General features: G+C 35.7%; 1 protein-coding gene across 2 annotated transcripts in view; it reads right to left on the reverse strand.

The window, feature by feature from the left end:
* Window positions 1-379: 379 nt before the first annotated feature.
* The window catches only part of LOC118182302 (reversion-inducing cysteine-rich protein with Kazal motifs-like), a 211,043-nt gene continuing 190,120 nt past the window's right edge, over window positions 380-21,302 (reverse strand). For both annotated transcript variants that reach the window (XM_085818926.1, XM_035351638.2), the window contains 6 exons: window positions 20,459-20,548; window positions 17,522-17,583; window positions 14,041-14,165; window positions 5,502-5,631; window positions 4,282-4,377; window positions 380-1,285 (listed from right to left, as the gene is read on the reverse strand). In XM_085818926.1, coding sequence (XP_085675052.1) covers window positions 849-1,285; window positions 4,282-4,377; window positions 5,502-5,631; window positions 14,041-14,165; window positions 17,522-17,583; window positions 20,459-20,548 — 940 coding nt within the window. In that variant the 3' untranslated portion in view covers window positions 380-848. The remainder of the gene's footprint in view (window positions 1,286-4,281; window positions 4,378-5,501; window positions 5,632-14,040; window positions 14,166-17,521; window positions 17,584-20,458; window positions 20,549-21,302) is intronic.

Raw genomic sequence — 21,302 nt, forward strand, 5'->3', positions numbered from 1 at the left:
GTGAACTGATAGCAGGCATTGCAGTCACCATAAAACAAAGCATGCCACCGCCTCCGATTTGATGACATTAATATGAATTTAGATCATATTATAAATGCATTATACATTTATCACATTTCACACAGTAGAAGTTATGCTTGGAAAGTAATTTCTTGTCGTTTTAGCTTTAGTGGGAAAATTTAATATATTTGGACCAGGAGGTCCATACTACTTTCAAAATCATAACCATTTTGCACTGATGCAGGAGTTATTATTTAGAATACAAGTGAATTACGATACTAATGAGTGATGATAACTTCATGTGGAGTATGATCAGAAGTGGATGAAGTCTAAAGGCGAGCATGGCATAATGTCTATACCATAAATGAAAAATCTTGAGCAGCTCTAGAAATAAATTTTACTCTCAAGCTATATGAGAACATCAAATAGTGCGTGCAGTAAGTTCGAGAACTGACGCTTTTTAAATTTTCCTTTACGATTTGCCATGATAGTTTTTTGTTTATTATTTAGAAACAAAGTTATACCAAAATCCAAGTCTTGATCACCATTTGAAGAAACTGAACTCGCACATTTTGCTTTCAAAGAGTTATTGATGTAAAACTGAGTATGTACAACTGCTTCTTTTTCTTGTTGAAGCTTAACTTGCAAACTGTTTTTGAAACTTTCTATGCTGACAGTCACATGTAGATGATTTGATTGGACGATATGATTCATCGATATGAGAGTATCAGTTCTGTAATTTTTCAAAATAAAAATGAACAACTCATATCTATTTACAATTTTTTCCCCTGCAGTCTTGGTTTGTTAACAGCATTAAATTTGAAAACTTTCTCAACCATTTTGAAGTTTCACGTGATATTGTAACCTAACAAAGCATTCAGAACTAACACGGCGCTTGCAATTTGAAGTAAAACATGCAGGAACATGAAAGGACCAGAACTTTTTCCCTTAGACACTGGTTCTATTAGAAAGCTGCTGGTCAGAGCTGAAAGAGGAAATTCAGTGACTAGAGTTGGACTCCTTTGCTCCACTAAAGAATGTAGTTTTGTGGCTTCCTGAGCACATGCTTCAATTAAAAGAGGAGAAGGTCGTGGAACGTTTGGAGAGATGATAGCAATGATCGTCGAGTCTTCGTCCATGTAAGCACTGACATCGCATTCTGCAGTTTTCACATGCTCTTGAAGTTTCTTGGCTACTTTGAGCATAGTTGCTGCATCTATTGAGCGTATAGCATCCACCACTTCATCCAGAAGTCGCTGACTGTATACTAGCTTGATAGCAGCTCCTAAAAGTAAAAATGGCGAGAATTATTAGATTTCAGTTTTGTTATTGTGGCGATTTAACTGTAACTGAACTTTTGAAATCGATTATTCAGTCAGTGACATTTCACAAACAGCACTGATTATTCTTAGTGATAGTTCACCAATCCCGTCTACTCCGCAGAATTCATAAGCGCAGAAACAGTTTTGCCTCCGAAGAAAACGACTCGTTCTGGTACAATAGTGAGATTTAATCGTCGCTATATATGATGTGTAATCGCTACAGTAATTAGAGACGGGATACTGGGGAGTTTTAACCGTAACTTGACAACATAATTTTCTGCTTATTGAATTGCATTATTTCATGTACTCAAAACTGTAAATTTAACTATAAAGAAACTATATGTATGTATCTGTAGCCGTATCTCAGTTATCAGTGTAGCGTCGCTCGTGCTCCTTCGCAGAGCATGCATCCTTGTAACTTACTTTTGTTAAAAATAAAAGTTGTTATATTCTGAAGATGTATTCTGATTTATCTTACTCAGCGGGTTACTTCTCTTCTAATATAAAGGGGACTTGTTACGACTTACTATACTAGTATGGTGTATCTGACATAGCACATTAAAAGTAGGCTGAGGAACATAATTTTCGTATGCAGTATACCGGAATGGTGATCAGCGAATTGAAGCGACGAAATCGATGACAATATTTGCAGATTGGATATAATTTAAATCTGATGACGCAGTTTTATGTCGAAGATACTAAAACAACAAGAATCAGCCCAAAGTTACATAAATTTGTAAGGCTATTTTCGAAGGACGCTGATTCTTGTTTGCATCTTCAACATTTGTTCTTCGGCGGGTTATTTTATTTAATACTGGATCAGTTTTATGCTATGTAAATTCATGTGATCCTTTTAAAAATAACAATAAAAAATTCTTTAAAAATTTTATTTATTTATTTGCAGATGCGATCATAATTATTTTTAAAAAATCTTAATTAATACATCTTTTCCTTCATTCAGCTGTTTCGCTAGAATGTGGAAGACGTTTGATTTTGATAAAACAGAAAACATTTATCACTATTTAAAAAAAAAAAAAATCAAATGAAATACTGTTTCAAAAACCATGCAGATGTAAACGGTTAAATGTGCAAGCCAATTAGGAATACATGTTAGGTATGTCGTCAGTTTTGTGATATTAGGCAATCTAAATTTTGAAGTGAAGTGTAATTATTTGCTAAAATAAAATAATTTATTTATATCAGTAAGCAATTCCCTCACCAATAAAGAGAGGAAATGTCATTTTTTATTAACGACAGTAAAGGGAATACTCAAAATTTCAAACAAGAAGAGAAACTTACTAGTGTGAAGCTTAAAATTGGGCGAAACAGCAACCTTATTTTGGCGCAGATTTTAAATGAAACTCTATAGATGCTTAAAAATTCTGCTAGAATTTTTTTTCGTTCTTGAAAAAGAAGGATCTGTGCCTTCGAAATCGACAAAGTTTTATTTGAACCCCACGACAAAAAAGATTGCTGTTTTGCCTAATTTTCAGTACTAAAAATTTATCTTCAAAACAAGTAAATCATGCCATGGCCCCGATGGCTCATGCAGGTACAGCTCCGCACTTTCCCGGCCATAGCAAGGCACTTTACTCAATAATGCTTTTTTGTTCTCCAGTATTATCCTAATGCGCAATAGAGAGACAATGGCACAAAAAATGGATTAAACATTAACATCACTTTGAATGAGCATTGCAATTGGAACTATAGGAAGAAATCCCATAATTTCAAAACGTTTCTTAAAAATGGACAATTGTAAGGCCAAAAGCGCTCAGAAACGCACTATGAAAATGATTTAAAGTGGTTACTAAAAAGCAGAGTTTGGTGAACGCACTGAAATCTAAATGGCGGCTAACACTGCAAGAATAGCTTGGCTTCTTTAAATAGGGTAGATGCCAAAAGAGGATTCAGGATATTTTTTTTTATTTCAGTCCTATGTGTGTAAATGAACTAATGTCGAAGTTTCTGCTGATTCCAGTGGCCGTCGCCAAGTCTGCCATTTGCAAAATATACCTCTGGTCATGCCAGAGCTATTTACACGCGAAAAATAAAAATGTACTTACAGTTTTCTATATTAGACATGATACAAAAATTATATATTTAAAACGAATTTTTATATAAATTTAAAAGATCTTTATTATAAAAAGTTAGCTGTTTAATATAAGGTAAAGCAAAGAATAATGGAATATATAAGGCAACTGGATAGCATAAAGAAAATTACGAAACGAAAAAAAATAAAAATTCAAAATAGTCGTTAAATTCATCGTTTAGTATAAAATACTGAAATGCTCTTCAAAAGAGAAATTAACCCTTTCGCTCCAGCTGGTGGCGTTTGCCACATTCTTATGTGGATGTCTATTTTATCGATAGCAGAGACTGTTTTCGGTAGCATGATATGACCCGCGATATTCAGATTGCCGATAGATTTATTACAATTCACTATAGCATCAGCATAAAGTTTATCATTTTCTGGGTTCGCTGTCAACACGTCATCAAGACGAGGTAAACCGTAATCAGAGACCTCCAGTTTTAGGTATTCCCCTGTTCAACAAAATCTCAGAAACTCCATATAGTTCCTGTACTTGACGTAAGATATGGCAACACTGGACACTGGCGAATAGCACGAACAGCATTGAAAACTGAAACTTGGGCAGGACTTTCCAGAATCCAGTATGAAAACTACAGAGTCCCACTCTGTTTAACAAAAAATTAAAACTGTCTTAAAAATTTCATGAAAAATAAATGTTGGTAATATTTATAACCCATGTTTATATTTTTGTGAGTTTTTACCTTTGGTGGCAACTGCCACGACATCCTAGTCTCTTAAATTCAAGTTGGAAGTTGTTAATATGTTGCAAGAGAGTTCTTCTAACACCTATAAATAATATTTTGCAGACTATTGTTTTTCACCCCTAAAACAATTCAGGGTTGAAAGGGTTAAAAAGAAGGTCATCCTTACCGCAGATAGGGCAGCAGGCATTAGGAGGAAATATTTTACTGCATTGCTCTGATGGCAAAGGTTGGCACATAACTCTGGAACAGCCATCTTTATCCTCTGAAAAATCAACACAAAATAAGATATAATCAATCAAGAAATAAACAAAACAGAACACAATATGGTTTACTAACCAAAATAATTTTAAGTAAGCTCACTAACCAAATCAAGAGGATCTGAGATGCTGGTTAGGAAAAGTTTTAATCGCACTGTAATAGTATTTCATCTGAAACGAAGTTTTACCATATAACCTACGTTAAGATTGCTCTTGATTATATTTCTTTTCTACTGAACATGAGATCATATTGACGAGTGTTCACCAACAATCAAGCATGTAATGCTACTGAAAACTGATACCTAATTTCATGTTAAGTTGCAAGTAATTCAATAAGCTGAATGACGGAGGATTTCGTGTTTTTTCCGTGAAGGGTATTAACATTGCCACTATCTTCACCTGTGGCCGAGTGTTTAAAGACTGCTGAATACGTGTAGTTCTATCTGGCTTGGGTTCAAACCCAGGTGAACAGGCTGGCTACATCGTTGTTTTTAATGGTTTTCCACATATATATCGAGAATACGAGCCAGTTTCCATCAGAAGGTCCTCCATAAAAGCATTCCTCCTCTTAGATAGATTTCGTTATTCAAATAACCTAACCTAACCTTAGAAAATCCTCCATGAAGACGTTTCTGTTCAAAGCTGAGTAGCCTTTGAATGCTTAGCCGAAATTAGCTTAACCAAAACATAATGCCATAGATAACCAGTTTCGTAATTTTAAGAATTTTTATAGCATATTTGTATCTTTCTTTTTCCTTATTTATGGCTTTAGATTTTATAAATTTTCTCCTGATTGTATCTATTGATCGAAATCATTCAAAAATAATAATTTCCTTACTTCATTAAAACCCATATATGCATATATAATGCTCATTAAGTTATTAAAACTTTCGAATTTATTTATTCATCATTACTAATTCAAACTAGATGTTAATTATGCGAATACGTTTTCCAAATTTACCCGTGGGAAGATTGGCATAAAGCAATTCCGTACTTATGGTTAATTTTTATTTATGGTCAATGGCTTGTTGTATACCGAGAGTTATATGGCAGAATATTTTGTTCATTTTATTTACAATACAGCTTGTTGGTCGAGTGTTCTATACTCGGCAGAGTAATTTGTACTTACCATGTACAGGACGACGTCGGACACAGGGTCCTCTGTAGTCGATGGATATCTTTTCAGCCCATGCAGCGCACTCACTGGAGTATTCATGGCCGTCGTGTCCGCAAACTTTACCTTTTCGCTGACATTTTGCCTAGGAAAATATATACGTATTTATATCACGCAGGAAAACAAAATCTAAAAAATAAATTTTCACCTTTTATTACTTTTTAACATTATTAATTTTCAACTGACAACACATTTGTTTCTCTTTGATTTTGTCCCTGCCCCTCGAGTTTTACGGAAAAATCATATCGTATGAATTCCGCGACGTGCAGAAATAATAAAGGAAACAATACCAGTCCAATAATGGGTACGGAAAGACTTTTTGATTATCTATTGCTGCATAATTGTTTATTTTGCAGCAGTAATCCTTTATTAAACGAGATAAGTTCTATTCCATAATGCAGACGAAGTAAATACAAAGTTTCATTATACGGACGGGTCACTACTCCCAGAGACTTCTCAGGCAACAGCTGTTCCCTAGCAAAAAAAATCATTAATAACTCCCGATGTTTTATTGCATCATTTGTTTATACCTTAAACGACGTTAATGATGATAGTGGTGATATCACCCAGTTCTACTTCAATACCTTTTTCTGCATGTGGACATCTTTTAATGTGTATCGACGTAAAGCAAGACGTGCCTCGAAAGCTTCCCCCGCGTGTTGTACTGGATTTAGATCTAGAGGAAAATAGGGTGAATTTACCTGCTGAATGTTCTCACTTTCATTTGAAAGCCCATTAATAATGTTCCATCATCGTCATCTATAAGCAGGAAATGAAGATCATTGCTTATTTAGTAAGGTTTTGTCTGATAGGCAGTGACAGCACCTTTATGGAGACATTGGAGATTTAGAGCATAATGCTTCTGACTGCTTGCTCTCACAGAAGTTTCACCTACGCGATCTAGTGGCAATTTTAAAGAACCACTGCGTTAGTACAGTGCAAGTTCGTGCCCGAAGCATAAATGTCATAGCAACTGCTGTAGAATAGCATCTCGCATATTTACTTTCTCTTGCAGAACAGCATATATTTGAAATATGATTATGTTGGATTGCTTTTGTTTTACATGCTTTTTGGACTCAGTACGATTAAGCTAAACATTATTAGAGTTTTAAGCTTTTTTGCTTGTGTATGATTCTAATGCTATAATTAAAAGAAAAAAAAACTTGCCCTGTATGATATCATAATTTAAATATTTAAATATATTTTTTTTATGTATCGTATGGCTTATATTGCATCTTTTTTTTTTTTTTTTTTTTTTGTCTCGGTCTGCTTAAAATGATATACTTTTATGCTTTTTAAAATTTGTTTATGATTTGATACTATTAATTTTGCAGTTTTTGCACTGCTTTCTTCGGGGTAGGGTTGGACTGATAAAGACACAGATTGCTTTGATTGTTTTTCTGAGATTACTTTAAGTTTTGAACTTTAATTTTTGTCTTTATTGGTTCAGATTCAAAAATAACTTCTTTCGTTGCACCAACCCCTGATGACGATACAGCGAAAGATGTAAATTTCTTATTACTTCATTTTTGGTTACTGCATGTTTTATTCCCATTTTTCTTGATTTTGTCACTGTGCTTCTGGCTTTATGCATCGGTTTATACCGAATTGAATACGGGATGAATTTTAAACGTATTATTTATTTTAATTTATTTTGCATTACATATATATGTTACGGGGGTTTCTGCGCATGTCAGCGGCCATATTGGTTGTGTTTTTGTGTGCTCCGTTAAAAGTGCTAAAATCTTGGTAATTATACCACTTGTGTTTGTGAAAATGTGATTCTTCCATGGATTACTAGTTCCGGTTGCGATATTTGTGGTGTTTCTCTGCGAAGAAGGGAAATCTCCGAGGATAGGAAGACTTTTAAAATTGTTGCTGTCCGCCGCCCTCATTTGCATATCCTGAGTAAGCATTGTCTCTCAAGGCTTTTATATACTGTGCTAATAACTTTTGAGTACAAAATAGGATTTTATATCTGTTTCTCTACCTATTTTTTGAAAATTGTGATTTTGGTACATGTATGAAAAATGTTATATGCATTTGTAATTCTGAGTAAGCGTTAGGCTTAGTGTGGCGGATATATGTTGACACCACGAATTTGGTGCACCATCTACAAAAGACTTTCTGCCTGTCGAGAGGGGTAGATCAAACTTTTTGGTGCATCGATTTTTGAAGTCTTCATGCACGTTGGTCAATTTGTTTAATTTTCGTCAGATAATTCAAATTTCTGCTTAAAAAATTCTGCTAAACACAAAGTGAGATGGTTCGTCCAAAAAATAAAGAGCCTAAGGGGCAACGCCCCGACAATGAGACGCAGTCGGCCAGTGCTCCAATAATAGATAAGACACAGAAACAGAGCAGTACACGACAGCTAGACGTTGATATAACTTTGGTAGATGCCAGTACAGAGTATCAAGAGGCTTCAGAGTGCTATACTAATCTAATTGGATATTTAAATAGAGACGACATTTCCACAAAAGCAAACAAAAAGATACGAGGTTTCTTTGACCATATGTTAAGAATAGTCTCGAAGCAGAGTTACAAAATTGCCAATTTGGAAGGACAAATTGAACAAACTAAGAATATAGAGACATACATCCAAGGAATAGTCGCCACTCAAAAGCTGTCTTTTGCAGAAGTTGCAAGATCTCGACGGCCATCCAGAAGTAGTTCTAGATCTAGACGATCACAATCAAGATCACGGCAAGAGACAGAGCATGTATTACTAGTCTATCCTAAGACTGAGGGTAGTACATCCGACGAGGTAAAGGAGAAGCTGGTGAAGTACATAGATCCAGGAAAACTCAAAGTAGGCGTCAAGAATATAAAGAGAGTTAACAAAGGAGGGCTCCTAGTAGAAGTTACGAAAAAGGAAGAACTGGCAATACTTGAAGAGGCCATAAATGAAAATCGGAAGCTGAAGGACGTAGTGGAGACGAAACATCCACAAAAAAGAAACCCCAGAATAATAGTCTACAATGTCAACGAGAACATTAATAAAGACGAGATAGTAAACTTCATTAAAATACAGAACACCGACCTAGCAGAAAGTGAAATAGAGATTCTGTTCGCCATGAAGGCCCGCTTTGGACAGCACTGGGTTCTATCTATAGACCCAGTAGCTTTCAAGATCCTTATGAAAACGAAGAAGTTGAACATACAATGGTCAAGATATAACGTAAGGGAGTTTATAAAGGTTTCGCAATGTGTCAAATGCCTTGGGTATAACCACCCAGCAAAATATTGCAAGGAAGATAAAGTCTGTGCCGGATGCGGCTCCACACACCACGAGAAGACCAACTGTGACCAAAAAGCAGTCAGCTGTGTCAACTGCACAAAGGTGAATAAACGATATAATACAGGCCTCGATGCCCAACATGATAGCCGAGATAAGAAATGCCCATGCTACCTAAAAGAGCTCGAAAGATTAAAACAACGAACAAATTATGGATAGTATCCAAATAATCCAGATTAATCTTAAGCACTCCAGGAGTGCAACAGAAAACTTAAAGATAAATTTTGAACAAAACGACAAACTCAAAGTAGCATGTATCCAGGAACCGTACACAGTACAGAACAAACTGTACGGATTCCCCACAAAATATAGGAAGTTCTACTCTCGAACAGACGCAATAACTGCAGTGATTATAGCGGACTCAAATCTCCCAGTTCTGGAACTTTTCAGCTCTCCGGAGATTATAGCGCTTGCAATAGGCAGTGACTCAAGATTTATACTAATCACGGTATACTGTCCTCCATCGCGAGATATTGCACCAATCCTGACAACCCTAGAAAGGTTTATGCAGGACAATAACAACATGACTACAATAATTACCGGAGATTTCAATGCCAAAAGTCCCCTATGGGGCTCACATAATACGGACACACGAGGCCTCAAAGTATGCGAATTCATTGCCAGCACTGGACTATCGATAGTCAATGAAATAGGGGATACGCCAACCTTCGCAGGAGTAAGTGGTAACAGCTGGATTGACCTCACACTTATCATAAGCAGAGACAGAATCCGGATCGATAATTGGAAGGTAACGGACGAAGCAAACAATAGCGATCATAATAATATCTATTTTGACGTCTCCAGCATTCATTACCCAACATGGAGAAGATCGAAAATCAATGTACGACATACCGACTGGCTAAGTTTCAAAAGGTATATCTCAAAATCTTTAGCAGACCCTAGAAATCTGACAACTATCGAAGAAATCGATAAATATGTAAGAGAAGTTACCACTAGTCTTCACGAGATCTATCAAAGAACAGTTCTCTCACATAACTCGAAACCAAGATCGCGCACCTGTCCATGGTGGACAAAAGATCTCACTATTCTCAGGAAAAAGGTCAGAGCAACAAGGAAAAGATTCCAAAAAACAACTGGAGAGGAAAGGACCCATAACAGGCTGCTTTACCAGAGGGTACGTGCACAGTACCGGCAAAAGATGTATAAAGAAAAGAAAAAAGCATGGGACATGACATGGAATAAAATCACTGTTAGCTCTCCGTTCGGAACATACTTCGATCTAGCTAAAGGGAAGAGCATGGATCCATTACAGATAGGTTCAGTTCAAAAAGAAGATGGCACAATGACGAACACAATTGAGGATACAATTAGAGAAATCATGAGGTTCCATTTTCCAGAAGACGACCCCAACGAGGACTCTACATACCATGCAGATATTCGTTCCCAATCAACCGAGATTTCAAACTCGGAAGACGATCAGCCGTTCACACTCGAAGAAATGCAACGTACGATAAACTCAACACGCCGAGGTAAAGCTCCTGGGCTGGATGGCCTCACGATTGAAACCATTGAAGAGCTTAGGCTCGCGGACGACAAACAAATTCTAGCACTCTTTAACAAGTGCCTTGAATTAGGTTATTTTCCAAAGGAATGGAAAAACGCAGAGCTAGTATTGTTCCAGAAAGAGGGAAAACCAAAGTCCATGCCCAGTTCTTACAGACCTATCTGCTTACTCTCAGCGTGGGGCAAGGTCCTTGACAAGATGCTTACGCAGAGATTAACGTATTACCTGGTCAAAAACAAACTACTAAACCCCGCCCAATTCGGGTTTACTAAAGGGCGGAGCACCACCGACGCCCTCAACCGTGTTCAAGACATCATCTTAAATAACAGACAAAATAACCTCCATACGTGTATAATATCGCTTGACGTAGCTTCCGCATTCAATAAACTATGGTGGCCAGCGCTCAAAACAAAACTAAAAGACCTGCGATGTCCAAAGAATCTTTACCAACTGATCGCAAGCTACCTCACAGAACGTCAAGTGACCTACAAAAGAGATGGCTTAAATATCACGATGAATTACCACAAAGGAGCCCCACAGGGGTCTAATATCGGACCCATCTTGTGGAACATAATTGCAGACTCAGCGCTGAACATCAACTTTGGAGACAATGCCAAGATACAAGCTTACGCCGACGATATTATACTCATAATAGACGGTGGCAATAGGACAACAATAGAGCGTAAAGCAGACGCAGCACTCAAATTGCTTGCAAAATGGAGTCAAGACAACAAACTGTGTTTCAGTATTGAAAAGACACAGATGATAGTCTTTCCAAAAAGTTCAAAAATAGACGCGAATCCACCACGCATAAAGTGGGAAGGGCATCCATTGCGACGCCAGAATACCATTAAATACCTCGGATTCACGCTTGATAAGAAGCTCACGTGGGTATCACATCTTACGGAAGTCCGAGATAAGACGCATCGAATCATCAATAAACTAAACAGGATAATCACAGACAAGTGGAGCCAAAAGGGGCGCCTGTTAAAACATCTATACCTTAATGCAATTGAACGCATGATCCTCTACGGCTGCCCAGTCTGGATGAATGGCACAGCAAGAATATGTCAAAAACTACATCAAATACAGCGAGTAATCCTGTTAAAAATCACCAGTGCGTATAGCACCACATCAACCGCAGCACTTCAGGTCTTAGCTGGCACGCTCCCACTCGACCTAAAAGCAGAATTAGAAAGATCAATCTATCGACTTCTACATTACAAAGAGGACCTTCACACTAAAAAAGATTTACATCTATCATATGCCAGCATAGAAAGCTTCCAAGATTCCCCTAACTTACACCCAGGAGATCTACCCATCCTTTCCTGGTGCAAATCGCCACCCTCAGGACAACAAAGAGAGATTTTTTCTGACGGTTCAAAAATTTCAGGACGAGTAGGGGCAGCGTTCACGGTCTTTTCGAACAATGAAGAAATTTATCAAGCACAATTCCGTCTAAGCGATCATGCTTCAGTCTTCCAAGCCGAGTCCCTAGCACTCAAAGAAGCAGCACTATGGTTAGGTACACAACCAGCAGCTCACACTTCATTCTTCACAGATAGCATGAGCGTTCTGAATGCGCTGAATTCCTTTCCTCCAAAACATCCACACACGGCAGCACTTAGAGAGATCTTCTTGACGTTAGGCTCTTCCATACCTTTAAAGATCAACTGGATAAAAGGACATACCGGGCAGAAAGGCAACGAACGAGCGGATGAACTAGCTAAGACTGCAGCTCTTAAACCAGAAATTGACAAGGAAGTTCCGCTTTCCGCAGAAGTTGCAAAAAGGCTCCTCAAGACAGCATTTCAAGAAACATGGGCATCACGATGGCAGGAAGAAGAGACAGGAAGATTTACTTACAACATCTTCCCAATACCTTCTCTCAAGAGGCTGAAATGCAACCGACTCTTCCTCCAAGCCTGTACCAACCACGGGAAATTCCCAGCGTATTACAGACGTTTCCTCAGACGGGACGTCAACTGTTCTTGCGGTTTTCGCGGGGAAGACGCGGACGCACTTCATTACCTGCTCTCCTGCCCTCTGACAGAGCACCTTCGACAGCAGTTCTTTCCTTCCGACTACATCACATATCCTGTGAATAGACTGTTCACGGACTATTACTGCAACAAGGGCATCTTAGAGATAATGAAGCAAGTGAATGAAAATAATTATATCCAAGAAACTACAGATTAAAGTAAAATGTAGAAAGGCGGCCTAACCGTCAGATTGCTAGCAATGAATAGGATAACTTCCTAACCCTGTAGTGCCATTAACTCAGTTTGGCGGAACAGGTTAAGTAAAGTGACCATATATATATATGTTACGGTGAAACACCGAAATCTGGAGAATGTCGGCTTTCACCGGTGAATGTCAACATTCACGTAGTCGCTTGGTGTATGTCCGAAATATTTTCCAAATACTCTTATTTCTGACTTACACCGGTAAATGTCGACATTCACCAGGTACTGGTGAATGTTGAACATGTAAGATTATTATTATAAATGTAAGATTATCATTATAGTTTCTTCCCCGTTATTCAGTCGCGAAAAAACGCACTCGAGACTTACAATAAGAACTTAAGAACATAGGAACTTAAAATACACAGTACATTCAAAACGAGAAAGGAAAATAATAGAAGTTAAAAACTTATTTATGTGGTTCAAATCTTATTTATTGCAATAACTTAAATTATTATGACACTTTGAATTGCACAAGAGGCCCTTGCTTTTACAACTGCATTTATTTGTGGAACATTTTCTTTTGCAATGACAGCGTGTACATATACTCCTCTCTTTTTGACCTACACCAGAGCATATCTGTGATTGTCGACATACACCGGTGAGGGTCCGAATGTACAAGAATGTAATGAAATATTCGATATTTCACCGACGTAACTGGTGAATGTTGATATTCTCCGGTGAAAGTCGACATTCTCCAATTTCGGTCTTTCACGGTAACATATATACATACACTTTCTTGCTTCTGACAGACATTACGCTGAAAGTTATTAATGGGGCAAGTGTCTATCAATTATTAATAATAACGATAATAACAATGGCGCCCTGAAATCGATGACTCTAGCGTACGAGAACCTCAATGCGGTCATGTTTTCCGCTATAACACCATCTAGTATCTTTAGGTCGTACACTATTTAAACTGGAACAGAGTGGTGATCATCACGGTTTTTTTCGGTGTAGCGATGTGTTCAAAATTTTTATCAGATTAGCCTATGTTCCAGACAACTAAGAATAAATTTATATTCCTATATGAAAGAATTACCTTATGCCATTACTTTGCTGTTCATTGTTGAAGCTATCTTCAGCAGAGAGCAATTTTACCTATTGGATATGTGTTATAAAACATAACATATAGTATTAGTAACTAACTAGTGTACATTTCATTGCAAAATGCGACTGCTGTTAAGAATATGTGCTGCAAATCTGTTGTCGATGTATGCGGAGAAAATATGCTTTGTACGCGCACCAGTGTCGTGTGTACAAAACACCAACGTCGTGCGTGTATTTAAATAATTATTTAATTTATTTTAAAGAAAATCCCCTGGTCTAATGTATTTAATAATGTAAAGATATCAGGATGATGCTAGGAAATAAAGTAATAAAATTTTATAAAAATTATTTTTATGCATGACAAATATGAATACTCACCAGACATTTTCCAAAATAAGCAAGCTTTCTCTTCTTCTCAAGCAATAAACAGATGTTTGGATGTTCATCATTATCTGTATCACAAACAGGAGAATACGGCTTATCTTCACAGTTATCTTTGTTTGCTACAAGATAAATAGTTACAGTTAAAATGATTTCATATATGAAATGAAACATTCTTAACAAAAATTGTGCAGTTATTCATTTTAATTTTGCATGTTAATAAATAAATAATGATGAAAATCGTTCTACTATAGTTTTTTTAAGTTTCGTATTTTCTCACACATTTTTCTCTACTATCGTCCCATAATCGAGAGAGAAAATTATGTGAATAATTTAATTTCTAAGGACGTGGTAATAGTAGAAGCAGAACAAATGAAAATTTGTCATGGATAAACTACTTGTAACTATCCCAATAACATTTCTTTAAAAGAAACCTAGATTCCAATAAGAATACATAGTAATATTAACATTACAATACCTAATAAAATATCTTTTTCTACTTCAATATAATCTGAATCTCGCGCGTTCTTATTGTTGTCTGTGCTACTCATCAGGTCTCGGATTATTCATAAATAATTAGAGAAGCTGAATCTACAGCTGACTCAGCAAAAGAGACAAAACTTTGTTGTGATCTATCAGTTATTATATTAGGCTGGCATAAAGTTCAACAATTAGAAGCGTAAGTTTCGATCTGATCTTTGCAGGTAATCTGCGAGATTTTGTTTTTGTTAACATGGTGAAAATTATCACTACATGGATAAATCCATTTTAAAATCTAAGGAAGCCTCGCTCTCTGAATGCATTGAGGAAGGTGATATTTAAACACATTTTTTTAACCTAGCGCTAAAAAGCTAGGGAGTGGAAATATGCGGCGAAATACGGTATTTCTATATATCGCCATTATCTTGAAGAGAAAGCAAGAGAAACGTTGTCAAAGTTTACATCTTCAGGAAAGATTCGATTAGATTACATGGTTATGACAAAGCACATTAGCGCTGCATGGAAATGGGTGTCTTCGTGGAGCAATATCTAACGGAAATAGAGGCACATTTAAATTATAACAAACCTCATACATCACCCAATTCAGACTATCGGGAAAGTAAATCGTTAGAAAATTATCCCTTTTTAGCGGCTTTAGGTAACTGACCACTAGATTCCTCTTCAGGAAAGAGACCCAAATGCATATCTGGAAACGCATTTTTTTTAAAATTGACAAAAATATTAAATTTCATTAAAATATCCAATGATTTTTTTATTTCCGTCAACACACATATATATTATTCAAAATCATTAGCAGGATGAATTTACTTTAAATTTCTGTACTACATAACCTGTACACTTTAACTGCTCTATCGAGGGTTATATTTGAGTTGGCATTGCTACAGCTTTGATAGGTGGTTAACCACATAATATTATCTGAAAAAACGCAATTTCTGGTAATTGGTTGAAAAGAAAACTTTTTAATAGTTCGGTACGTGTTAGTGCAAACACAATTGTTGACAGAGGAAGAGTTTCCGCGAAGAAAATCACACTTATAAGAAATTCTAGAAAATTTTCAAAATGCAGATTTGGTGACAAAGCAAACTGTGCAAATTTTAAGACTTGAAGCACTTCTATCCGAAAATAGGAGTGATTATTTATGGGTGTCATAAAGTTGAATTTCGTAACATAAAAAGTTTAGTTGTTGTTACTAATCCCCATGGGACAGGAAAGCCTACACCAAGTACAATAGACCTTGCCACACAATTAAACTTTAGTAATTTTGCGAATGGGAATTTGATCTGTAATAATCTTTTGTATTAATATTGTTTGCTTTTTACAGTTGGTTGCAATAGACAACATATCATGCACAGTTGTTCGTTAGAAATGCTTGTGTATGTGTTTTCCAAAAGTTTAATTAAGTACATTTTAAGTAATTTTGATAATTTAAGGGTGGAATGCTTTTTATAGATTACTCCGGCTATTCAAATATTGAACGGCTCATTGAGAATACTTTTCTAAGGAGTCCATATAAAAATTTGAGTTCAGTATATATTTTTAATGAAGGTATCATGCCATTTGTCAAGTGTTCAAAATATATTTTATTCAAGCAATCTTTTTTAAATATGTTTGATTCGTAAATGATTACCAGTGTTTAAAAATATGTATAATATATATCATAGCTTGTGAAATTAGCTGGTTCTGTTTCAATGATAGAATGTTTGAAGACTAGAAGAAATCCGTCATTGAATCTGGACCGACAAAGACGTCCTCTTTCTGGAAAGGTCTGGGTGAGAATATTCTTTCTTTCTTGTCTGTTGTGTTCACGTTCATTTCTTTGAAGAGATGGCTGGTGTTCAGATGGAAAAAAAGCAATTTTTATTCTTGGGTCAAAGTCTCAAATTCCAAATGCATAACGAGAAAAATTAAAAATTTAACTTATATAAGTCTGAATTTCCTGGTTCATTTTCAGAAGAACTAAAAAATCTCACTCTTGTATCAAAGTTTGAAATTTCAGGTAACGTGATCAAAAGGATTAAAAACAACCTTTAAACATGGGGCAAAATCTGAAATTCCCGATACGTGACCTAAAGAGTTAAAAAACAGCTTCCATCCTTGTGTGAAATTGCGAAGCTCGAAGTTCATGATCAGAATTAAAAAACAACTTTCGCGCTTGGGTCAAAATCTGAAATTCCTGGTAATTGATCAAAGGAGTTGAAAAGTGCCTTTCAGTCTTGGGTGAAAGTCTGAAAGTCCACAAAAGAGGTTAGAAGAAGTATCGGTGATTAACATCACCTTCAAAAGTAAGTTTTGAAATCGAGACTAATGATCAATTTCCAAAATAAAATGGGGCTAAGGCTTTGCGGACAAAGACTTAGCGGTCATAAGGGACTTAAGTCGAGTTTCATTACTCAGCAGCCAGACCTTGCTACATTACACAAAGTGGTATGAAATCTTTACCCAAGAGTTCTAACTGTTTAACATTTTGCCAAGCTGGTAATAGAACCGACCAATCACATCGCAATCAAGACGAACTGACATTCTGTCGACAATTTCGCTACACATACACATATGCAACTTTACTTTCACTGAATAGTTTCGGCTTAAACTCTTTCACAGGTGTGAATGAATTTTACCCTTTAAAAGCCTATGGCAATAATGACGATTAGACCATCGCGCGAATTCTCCGTATGATAATTTTCAGGTCCAAAATCAGTGTTCCCAAGAGAGAGAAGAATTTCTTCCGATTTTGCCTTAAACTACATACAAAGTATTATCCCTTTAAAGTGAACCTTTCAGCCCCCTTTTTTAAGGTGACATAAGTACATGAGATATAGGTCGAGGCAAAAGTAAGTCAAGATATATTTATACCTGCCAGCAGGCTTCATCCGTTTAATTGCGAGTTTAATAAATAAACGTTAAATGAAATCAGATTCAGAATAACTGAAAGTCTCAGAATTAACTGAAAGGCAGAAATGGTTCAGAACATAATACATACCGCAGATGTACTGTGAACATTTTCTCTTGAAGCTCAGGCAAACTTGTTTTCTTGGAACACACCTGCAATTAATAAAATAAGTGTCTTAAGGTTACGAAATATATTCAAGATAGATGTTTATTAGAAGGAACTTTTACATTTCTTCCCTTTTTGTTTTGCCATTTTGCGGCTAGGGTTTATGTATTAATATTTCTTCTTTCTTTTAGTGAGCACAGTGATTTAAATAATAGGTGTGATCTCATTATTTTATAACTGCAAAGTATTAATGCGCAGTTAAACAGAGAGAACAAAAAGCATAGGCAAAAGTATACGTACAGAGCCGTTAATGAAATTTTAGAACTGAATGCACAAGAAACCGAGGTTTGAAGAGACCAATTAAACCATTGTCACTTGTTGTATTCACTTGTTACACAACTCTTACCTCGCTTTTGGAATTCAGGGATGCTTCTATAGAAGCCAGTTGTTGGAATCATATTTAATTCCCTTTTTACACTTTTCGAAATTTCTGAAATTTTCTCAAAATGGTATCCTGTAAATTATGATTCCCTTCTAGAAAGAAAGCCCATAGATTCCGAAATGTGACGAGTAAGGATTAGGAACGAGAAAAATCACACTTTTTACAATAAATTATTTCAAAGTACCTTTTTACTTCTAATTTTTCAGCCTGTGAATCCATAACGTCTAATATCGATAACATGAGACCAAAATAAAGAATTACTTTCACATTTTTTCTTGCATGCTGACAATATGATAAGGAAAGCAAGTGAGATACAGCAATAATTATTGCCGTTAGTTACTGTTAGGTAGTTTCGCAAATGAAAAAAAATTAGGCCTAAATATTTCGGAAAAATTTTTCAGCCTAAACATTTAGGAAACAAAATTTCCTTTTTTCGGTTGGTGTTCCATATTTTTCCGCGCGTTGATCAGTTAAAATAATAATTAAAATGTGTGTAGTGGATAATCTCATCTGCCTAACCTAATCAGAACAAGACCAAAAATTAGACTAGGAAGATAAAAATATTTTAATTTTCGGGAAATGACAGCATATTTCTCTTAATTTCCTGAGTTCATTTATTTAATTCGAAACACAAATAAATATAATGCGTTTTGCTGAGTGGCAACAAACGTCTTTTACACCATGGAGTTTTCTAATTAAATTTTAAGCGTAAATGTTTCAGGCTTTGCAAAGTGGCATCCCAAAGCTTTTAAATCGTTGAGTTTTTAATTAAAAGTTCGTTAAAATAGCGTAAATATATGTATATAAATTATTCTAACCCGAGGGGTGGTTTTTGAGAAATTTTATGTAGACAATGACCTTTTCTTGTTTTGAAGGTCAACTTCATTAAGATCGGGAAAAAATGTAGATTTACACAAACACATGGACATTCTACTTTTTGTAACAAGATTTAAATGTCTTTTTACTTCCTTGCACGAAGTAAAAAGGAAGTATTGTAATCGCGAAAAGTTTCAGGCAGCATATTTAATATACGAAAATACCCATTTTGACCGCTATCGAATGCAATTTAACGATATTTTTGCGTGATATCTGTACGTAAGGACGGAATAAAAGATCTAAAAAAAAAAAAAAAAAAAAAAAAAAAAAAAAAAAAAAAAAAAACTAAAAAACTAAAAAACTGCTTTAGAATGAATTCTGAAGAGAATTTTTCGTAGCGTCTGTACGAACGTATGTACGTACGTGCGTACGTACGTACGTATCTCGCATAACTCAAAAACGAGTAGCCTCAGAACGTTGAAATTTTGTATATAGGACTGCTATAACATGTAAACGTGCACCTCGTATTTTGGTTGCAATCGGCCGCACCAAACGTATATAAATATATTTATATATATATCCCCTCTGTTACCCGGCTCAGTGATCTCAGTTTCTTTACTCTTATATGTTTGTAAATTTTTTTGCTTTAAAAATGATTGAATTATGTTGTTCTTATCTTCCGGTTAAGGTGTTTATGCCTTTAGTAAATCTGTATGCAATATTTTTAAAATTATCAACGATTATAAAGTTGTTTAAGTGCCGCTAAGCCTAATAATTTTTTTGATGGCGGCCATTGCTTCTTTACATTTGAAACAGCAGAATAGTGGATTTGTTGCCAATCTAGAGAAACTTAGCTTTGCAACAACAAAGATAACGCCTTCATTTATTATTGCGATTTAAATCATGCTTAACCCTTTCTGGAATTTTTTCGAGGGAATAAGTGTTTAAGAGTTACTTAATTTTTAATAATTTAATTTTTAATAATTAGTAATTTTTAATGCAGACATTTTGAGTTTTTATGTATTTTTGCTATGTCGCGAACTGAGAACTGAATTAATTGAACGAGAAATATTCAATCGTCTGTGAAAAACTGTGTCTTTTTGTTTTGTTTGCTTAATTTCTTTTATACATAGTTCTAGCTTTATTATAGTATTTGAATAGAACATGTGGCAATGATTAGATAATTCTTTAAATGATATAAATTTTGTGCGTTCTGAGTTCTAATATGAACGAAATATAATACTGTTAAGTAAACCTAGCGCCAGAGTGTCGCTATGTTAAACAAATAGAGTGAATTTTAAAGAATGCATTTATTCTATTGTGGTTTATGCGCTGTCAGCGAAGTAAATTTAATTCAATCCAATAAGTTTAAACGAAATGCAAGAAAAAATGCGTGTAATTTAATATTCCGTACAAGGAAGTCATGTGGTGTACACATCAGATTTTTTAAATAATCATACAGAATTCAAAATGATATTTTTTTTGCAATTCTAATTAATTTAGAAAACAATGCTTTTTAATTTCAGTTATAGCAATATGTTTTTATACAAGCAGAAATGTATTTAACGTCAGCAAAATTATTGTGATCAAGCTGAATTGGCTTTAAATTAGTAAAATAATTTTTTCCTTTCAGTTACATAAAAGAAAAGAAAAAATAAAATTACTTTTTCCTGCTCCCACAGGTGTTCTCTTTGCATGGATCAAAATCAGAGCAAGATCCAGATCTGAATTGGTTATTCCTTAAACCAGCACATCTGAAAGATAAAAAGTCAGACAGTTAAACCAAGAAAAGGAAGCCAACATTTTAAACAATTCACTAAAGTAAGTCATTTTTACTTCATCAAAAAAGTACTACAATCAAAAAAAAAAAAAAAAAAAAAAAAAAAAAAAAATGTTTAGCAGATTTTAACGAAAATATCCATCTTGACCGTTCTCGAATCCATTTTCAGTATTTGTTTTCGTGACGGCCCCTTCATAAGTTTTTCCTCGACATGGTGGAGAGGCGGCAACGCGCGAGTGGCTGTTTTGCTTATGCCGCTAATCGGGCCTTACTCGTCCCCACCTGGCAACTCGTAACGTCCATATATTGGGAGTGGACATTTCGGAGGAGACTAGAATCACCGTTCCTAGGGTGCTCCGTGCAGGCTCGACAAGATCTGTAAAAAGGTACTGTCAAATCTGTGTCGGGCTGTGTGATCGCTAGATATTAAATAATGTAAAGCTACGTTCAGACGGTGGTATAAATGTCACAGAGTCATAGTTATAAGACATAAAATGCGGGAGCTCCATTCACACCCGCCAGACACGGCCTAAGCCGTGGCCAATTAAAAAAGCCAAATTTGCGAATGCGCGGATGTGTCTACAGCTTTCCTGCTCTGTTTTCCCGCTGAACAGGTTTCCCGCATTCGCTCTGTTTGATCAAGCCTTATACTAAGTTGGCACAGAGTTGAAAACTTCAAATTTTATGCCAAAACCCCTAAACTCGTTTTTGTGACATAGCAAGGTCTG

Source organism: Stegodyphus dumicola, chromosome 6, assembly GCF_044657685.1.
Source record: "Stegodyphus dumicola isolate Sdum_Otavi_A_Nest chromosome 6, ASM4465768v1".
Taxonomy (NCBI): Eukaryota; Metazoa; Arthropoda; class Arachnida; order Araneae; family Eresidae; genus Stegodyphus; species Stegodyphus dumicola.